Source organism: Poecile atricapillus, chromosome 4 (assembly GCF_030490865.1).
Source record: "Poecile atricapillus isolate bPoeAtr1 chromosome 4, bPoeAtr1.hap1, whole genome shotgun sequence".
NCBI classification, from domain to species: Eukaryota; Metazoa; Chordata; class Aves; order Passeriformes; family Paridae; genus Poecile; species Poecile atricapillus.
Window position 1 is genome coordinate 52,118,320 of NC_081252.1, and position 8,195 is coordinate 52,126,514.

At 35.8% G+C, this 8,195-nt stretch overlaps 1 protein-coding gene across 1 annotated transcript in view; it reads left to right on the forward strand.

Annotated features, from left to right (window-relative positions):
• The window catches only part of KCTD8 (potassium channel tetramerization domain containing 8), a 90,156-nt gene extending 82,269 nt beyond the window's left edge, over positions 1 to 7,887 (forward strand). Inside the window, exon 2 of the mRNA XM_058838037.1 lies at positions 6,571 to 7,887. Within this exon, the coding sequence (XP_058694020.1) occupies positions 6,571 to 7,031 (461 nt within the window). The 3' untranslated portion in view covers positions 7,032 to 7,887. The remainder of the gene's footprint in view (positions 1 to 6,570) is intronic.
• Positions 7,888 to 8,195: the final 308 nt, after the last annotated feature.

Sequence of the window (8,195 nt, forward strand, 5' to 3'; positions counted from 1 at the left end):
GTTTCATCTAAAGATGAATTGTCTAGGGATGCCAATAAAAATATGCTTTCTGAGTAAAGTACTGAAAAGTTATAGAAATCATTCTATTTTTTTCCTATTTTCCCCCCTTTTTTTCTTTTCTTTTTTTCTTCTTTTAGAAGAGACAGTATTTTTTTACCCTACTTCCTCCATTAAATTGGTTTTCTGATAAGGTCTTTTTTTTTTTCATTCACACGAGAATGAACAGGTTTTATTATTTTTTAATTAATTTTGTGTAACTTAAGGTCACAGAGTATGTTGTCTTTGACTTAAATAGGATCAACATTTATGTCTAAAACTTTCTTTAAAATTTTTGCAGTTTTGGACTCACAGCTCAAAATCATCTTATTAGTGAAGCCAAACCAATTTACATGCCCTGTAGATGTGGATTTGAAGTTTTGACAGAACATAGGGCATGTTTACAAACGGTTTTGATAAAGTATGAGTAACCTAAGTGCTATTCTTCATGTCAGGGAAGCCCTGCTGAGATTCACAAGCCTCTCCGTGGCCGTTTCGTTTGCAGGCCAACATGCTTGGCTTTCTTAAATCAGATAAAATTCAGGTTCTGCTCAGAGTACTGAAGCTGATGCATCAGCAGTGCTGGCCTTTTACCCAAGAGGTCAGAACTTAGCACAGTAGTAAGTCAAAGGCTCACAGATACTAATTCTCCCTTCTGCCTAAAGGAAGTTAACTTACTTCTTCCAAATGAATATTTTACCCTGTAGTAATTGAAGGTGAAAGAGACATTATTTTCAGGTTTTTGAAGCTCTTCTTCTTTGCACTGACTATTGCCAAGACCCATTTGGGTCAAAAAACATGAAAGTGAGAGCATGTGGATAACCATAGCAATGTGTCACTCATCTCAAAGGAGGAAGAAAATAGGAAAGACTGAACTTCAATCCTCCTTTCTCAAAAATACTTTGCTGTTATATACTTGATCTTTGGATCAAGCCTTTAATTCAAGAAGCATTTTGAAATTTTGTACCAGATGAAACCAAATTTGGAAACTGAATGATTTTTTTTTTTCACTTGAAGCAATTTAATGCCACACAGCATAAGGACTCCTACACAAAATTTTATTCCACAGAAATTTCTATGCTGAGCTCTTCAATTTTTCCCATAAGTGCAAGCTGTTTAGAGAAGAGCTTGTCAAGAGCATTTAGATATTTCTCACACTATATATTCAGTTATTAGTATTGTTTATTTGGTATGTTCATAATGGATTAATTTCATCCATGGCCAGAGGGACAGCTAAAGTGTCCCTCTGTTAATTCATGTGTAGGCCTGCATATTAACCTTAAAACAGACATTTAATGAGACGTGGCCTTCCTTCTCCCCTCCTTCACCGTTCCCCAGAACTAAGATGTAAATTGTGATTACTAATATGAGTAGTGAAGTTTTCTTGACAAACTCTATGGAGTGAAACCCACATAAACTCTTACTGCTAGGTCCAAGGAATGGGTTTAGCTTTGATTTTTGATAAACAGGACAGAGTCAGGAGGTGCCTTGTAAATTTGCCAGCCATAGAGGTACAGTTTTAACCTACAGATCTAGTGGTAAGAGTCCAGCAGAGTCCTGTGCAGGTCTCGAAGTGAATTCTTGTGTTGAGCTGAACTCTTAAGAACAGGATTTTCTCCTAAAACTGGAAATACTATTAATATGCCACTGGAAATGTCAGGGGTTTAGAGCTATCCTTTCAGAGCTCTTAAAAGTAATCTTTTTTATAAATAAAGTGAAATTAGACATAAAAGGTAATCATTTACCATTGAAGTGTGATATTAAGTACTCAAACTTATGGTAATGAAAGTGTTCCCACAGTAGCCATTATCTGTCATCAGATTTCACAGGTGACTTCTCTCTAAGTTTAGTGTAATATTTCCAGTCTTGGTGAAAGATAATAAAAAACTACATATATTAGATAAGTAAGTTATCAGTAAGATTAGACAAGTATATTTTTTTGTAATTGTATATTAATTTTAATTAATTTTACTTAGATTTTAAATATTAAATCATAAAACACTAGGTTTCGTCTTACATTCCCTCTGTCTATAAGGTAATTTTGAGAGAGCAGGTGGAGAAAAAGTTCATTCAGGAGTTTAACATCTCTGTGTTCCAGGCTAAAGGTCCAGTGTAGCCTCTCAAAATAAGGACTTTTCTCTATGTGAAACAATGTGGAAAAAATTGCATTTTAAGCAGTCATGTGCAACTGCAACTAATATTGTTGAATTAGATAGAATTTCTTCTGCAGATACAAATAATAAATTTTGTTCTCATTGCTATTATGTTCCTGAACCATACAATGTAATGTCAGTTTAAAACAGTGTTGCCCTCATATTTTTATTTTTTATTAAATCTACTAGAAACATGACATTTATTTACTGTTTCAGTATTTTATGTCATAATTTTGTTAACAATTTTTCTGCAATTTTTGGAAGATGTTCTTGAAAGAAAAAATATTCTTAAAGATGTTTAATAAATATAAAATATACAAAATGCTTATTTCATATGCAAGAGTTAGTTTTGTTTATAGATATATAATTTCAGATGAACTGATTTAATTAATTGGATTATTTCATTAATTCAATGGACTGTGTCAAGTAGAGCTGAGTTTGGGTTTTTAAGTGTATTTGAAGAAACAGGAAAGTATGGAGACAAAATACCCTCAAGAACTTTGTTTTCACTAAAATTACATCACAGAAAGACTCAAGATTTTGTGTTCGTTGGTTTGATTTTTTTAATTGGTTTAGGTTTTTACTTAAATCAACAAACAGGCTTTATTTTATAGTGCTCACAAGGGAATTCATAAAACTCAAATCAGTTCACAAATATTCTTTTATGCATATTTTCTGAAACAACAGTAAAAGATAGCATTTTCAGCAGATTGCATCCTTCTTGATTGAGGTGGTGCATATTGAACACATATAAAGTGTTGGTTATGTTTTTTTCCCAAATGACCATCTTTATATCAGCTCAACTCTTATCTACATGTCTTGCATCCAGCTATAGCCATTGTACTCCAGAGCTAAGATTTTCCATTATTCATTTCAACACAATAGTTACTAAAATAGCTAACTGCAGCAGTCTGTGCATATGTTCACAACTTTTTACATTTTGCAGTGAATATAAACTGAATTATAAACCAAAAAATTATCTTTGAGACACTGTAGAAATAAAGTAGCTGAGTGAGGAAATTAATACACTCATCTGACATTCTGCATACAGGAATCCAGGTATTTGACCAAAGAAAGAGGAGAATCCTAAAGTATTATTTGGGTAGAAAGGGACCTTTAAAGGCCATCTAGTCCAATCCCACTGGGTTACTGGCTGGGGTTAAACCATGACACCACCATAGCAGAGGTGATGAGTAAGCCCAGGTAAAGGGCTAGCTCACTTTCTAACTTTCTATGAGAGATGTAGCCAAATAAGAGTGTTAAAGGAAAAATAAGTGGGAAATTCAATGTCTACTGGAACTGCATGGAGGAGAAGTGCTACCTGGGAGCTGTTTGGAGAAGTGGGCAGTGGAGAGGGCAGCTGTACATATCTTTGCAGAGGAGAATGAGTTGGAGAGGACTGAGATGCAGTGACTCACTTCAGACTCTCCAAGTTGGGGAACCAGCAGCTGGTGGAGGTCCTGGAACAGGCAGGAACAGGAGAGATGGGTTGAAAGTCAGTGATTTTTTTTTTTTTAGTGTTACATGTAGACTTGGCATTGTTAGGTTAGCAGTTAGACTTATCTTAAAGGTTTTTTCCAACCTAAATTATCCTATGATTCAATGTGCACAGTAGTGCAAATATAGTAGACTGAAATACTTGAATGTCTTTGGTATTATTGCGGAATGGCTGAGGGGGTACAGTGAAAAGTGTGGCAGCACAAAGGGCAATAAGGAGATGTTTTTTGATTTAGAAATGTATCTAAATTTATCCAATAATCCCTGATGTTGAAAATTAAACAAATCTTTTGTAGATCATTTTGTATATAATTTAAAATTCTACTGGGTTTCAGCAGGGAGAAAATACTGTGAGGAAAACCTCCCCTCTAGCAGAACTGTTGCTTCTGTTAATAACACACTACTGAAAAAGCAGTGCAGAGGCATATAAAGAATTCTTTGTGAGGGAGGATTTGTTAATTTTTAAAAGGAGAGGTGTGGGAGAAACTTGTGTTTTGATTAAAGTCACTGTGAATTTAGGTGATTCAGTGGAGCATACAGAGCTCAGTACTGTAAGAAAGTGAACCTCAGGGCTGTGATCCAAAAAAGCATTTAAATACCTGCCTATTGTCATGCTCCTGAATAATCTTATAGCAGGAAATGCATCTTTTTATATTCTTGAAGGTATATTTCAGTGTGCTTTTCTGAAATAGATCCTTAGTACATTGTGGGTTTGAGCCCATGTGAAGCAAGGAGTACCAATAAAGAACTAAGTACAAAGCAACCAACAAGAGATAACATCTTGATATATGAAGCTGCAGCAAAAGAAATAGGCAGGAAAGAGACTTGAAGACTACTGAGTACTGCAAACAAAAAGCTTTAGTTTCTTAGTCATAGAGTGTGTTGTTATATTTGAAGAAGCCAAGATTGTAAACTAGATTAGATATTGATGTTAATCATGTTACTGAAAATCGGAGTAACAATACTGAAATCACTGTCTGATTAACTACTCAGCTTTATAATTGCATGCTGCAAAGCCAGAGTAGTTCCATAATGCCAGCTGACTCGCAATTTAGCATATTCATATAATCACTTGAGGTATGAAATGAAATGCTAGATACAACAATAGAAGGAAGGCATGTAAATCTATTTAAGAAGGTGATCATACTTGTGAAAGAGAAAGAGGAGGGAAATCGCTGCAGCCATGTGTTAAATATTTGGGTTGAATATAATGAAGTAGAAAATTGCTTCTGTTTTTTAGTGCGCATAATGTAAGTACAAGCCCTGTAGGATTGTTGTCTCTCTTTGGCTCTTGATTATTCATGGGTTTCTCTAGATGGACTACAAAAATGGGACACAGCATCCTGGGATGCTGGGTAAAACAAAAGAAAAGCAGGTTGTTGAATGCTGCTATTGTTAGACTAATCTTTATTTTCCTTTGTGTATTGCTTTATTTTGTTTTCCTCTGTCTCATATAAAATACTGCAATCTTCTTATGTTCCTTTTAGTCACAGAACTGCACTGTCAAAAAGACAACCGGGGTCTTCATATTGCTTCTGCATTCTTTGTAATTGCATTTCTAATTTGTAATTCCGAACAACAAAATGCTAAGTGAATCGAAAATCTTGCAACTCTGTTCCAGTGACCCAAGGTAGAACTATCATACTCTTAGTTTTGATACTGGCAAAGGCTGGTGCTGGTGTTGTCTGGATAAACTGTAGGGATAATCTAGTTTTCATAAGATATTTAGATACACAACCTCTTTGGATGCTTTCAGGATTTGTAGCAAACACACAACTGCCACTGGATCCCCTCTCTACATTTCCATTTAGATCCTTAAACATCTTTGAAATTTTTCTCTTTGGTCCAGTCCAACACTCCTTAAACTCCATTGATATTTCTGTCTTCTTTAGATAGTGTACTAAATTAAGATTGTGACGTTAATATGATGTCAGCATAGCATCATTTCACTTTACAGCTGGAGTTTTGAAATAAATCTTCAAAACTGAAAATGCTTGTACAGATTTAGTGGCTACCACTTAATTTCACATTCATATTCTGCTTAAGACTTCAAAGCAAAAATGATATATGGAGGGAATAAGAGCCTAGGTCTGATTTTCAGGCATGTGATTGCTGAGTTGTGCCTGCCAAGAGGGTGGTGGTCATGGCAGAATGCCTCTTTACCCATAACTTCATAACCTCCTTTTCCCTGCCAGGCTGTGCAGTAGGAGGTGTACAGCTGAATTCTGAGCTTGCACCAAGTCTGGGTAACAACTGACAGTAAGAAGTGCAGTGAAATCATTACAGGATAAAAAAACCCCAAAACCCTAAAGACTCTGACACCAGTGAGCAATCTCTCTGTTATCCTAAGTTTAATAATCCTTCTTCTGTCTGGGGCTTCTGCAGAGCTGACATCTGCAGAGTACAGTATCAGTAGACTGTTCAGAGAAGGTGAATTGAGAGCTTCCAAAAATAAAATCTAAGTCCTTAGAATATTTTTATTCAAGTGAAGAGCTTGCAAATTGTACAGTAGTATCTCGTTCAAACAACAAAATCTAATTTGTCATAATATACTTGTTGCCGTGTAGTAGCAAACCAGTTCATTTAAATTTGTGTGCAAAGATTTCCAGTGCAGGTAATCTGTGAGCATCATGCATGCTTCATTACCTGGATTCTGAGGCAGGCAGTGAAGTTATTCTTGCTGTAAACATTTTTAGGAGTGAGAATTTTGAGGCCCAGACCTTCAATTTGTGTACCAGTTGGGGATAGTTTTGTTACCTACAAGGAAATGACATCAACTTTTGCAAGCTGAGACTCTGAATTGTGTTTTTCTAAATGGTATCTGATCAGTTTTCTGTGTAAAGCAGTGCTTGCTTAACACTTTTTCTCTCCTGCTTTATATTAGGGCCCCCCCAGCGAACCGTTTCCCCCAAACAAGACCACGAGGAAAGGAAGCACGACAAAGTTTTGGACAAAGGCAGTGAAAGTGGGACTTCCTGTAATGAGCTGTCCACCTCAAGCTGTGACAGCCACTCGGAAGCGAGCACCCCTCAAGAAAATGCCACCAGCACTCAGCCATCCACAGCCCACCAGCCAAATACTCTGACGTTGGATCGTCCGTCTAAGAAGGCCCCCGTGCAGTGGATGCCACCACCAGACAAACGCAGGAACAGTGAACTATTTCAAACTCTCATTAGCAAGTCCAGAGAAACAAATCTTTCCAAAAAGAAGGTCTGTGAGAAGCTGAGTGTTGAGGAAGAAATGAGAAAATGTATTCAAGATTTTAAAAAAATCCACATTCCAGATTACTTTCCAGAGCGCAAACGTCCCTGGCAGTCTGAACTCTTACAGAAATATGGGTTATAGTAATCAACTCTTTCCTGACGTATCTCTGAGGCATTCGATGTTACATTGCCTCTAACTTACTGATGTCCTCCTCCTGGCCAACTCTGCCACCAGAGCTATTCCTGCTGCTTATTTCTTTCTGTGAACAGTGGATGTTGGATAGTACATGTTTTTCTTTAAAAATATATATATAAAAAGATAGAAACTTAAAAAATGCAAAAGGTGTCTCATCTAAACCACTTCATATTAGCAAAGAAAAAAATTGCATGGTCAAGAAAGATGGTTTTCAAACCACAGTCAGTTGAGCTTCATTATTGTTTTGGAACTTAACAAATAAAAATCTCAATCATCAGTTAACACTTCATTTTATGTCACCATTAAAAATGACTCAGACTTGCTAAGGATGAAGACAAGCAGGGTTTAAAATTTAATTGAACTGGTTTTGGAACTAATTCCCAACATTCTCTCAATGTTAATGCAATAAAGCAAATACCTATTTTGCATGAGCACAATATTACAAATAAATCACACAAGAACAAGAGGTTATCTGTTGCTTGGAGAATTACTTGTTTGATACCAAGCCTATAAACGTAAAATGTCTAAGGGATTGAATTTACTTTGTTCTGGATCTGTGATTTTTTTGTGTGTACAGTGTTCTGTATGTAAGGATGGTGTAAATATGCCTTATATTGTTTTATTATTGCACCAACAACGTTCATCTATTAGTGCTTGTCAGGATTATTTCTGTGAAATGCAAATTTATGGCAGATTGTGAAAACTGGTTTGATGGTCTGAAAGTTTTTGTTATGTTAGTCGCTAAAAATGGAGAAAAATAAAAGAGACTTTAATGTATTTATTAAAAGAACCATCTGGTAGATTTTCTTGGCTGTTGTTATCGCCTCTCCTTTTTAAATAGAACCAAGCAAGTTTTTACTCTTTGTTCAATATTTTCATAACTAGTCTGCTGGAAAAAAACAAAACAAAACAAAAACATATTTCAAGAGTGGGAAAAAAACATTTAGGGTAGTCTGCTTAATTGGAACTGCCATACAGACCCTAAGAGAAAGAGAGTTATGCTAAGAAGCAGCAGAGGATGAACTAAAAATTTGAGTAGTTTTAGTAGCAGAGAGGAAAGCAGTTCCAATCTGACAAGTTCACAAAAATCAGCTTAGAAATAGAAGATTT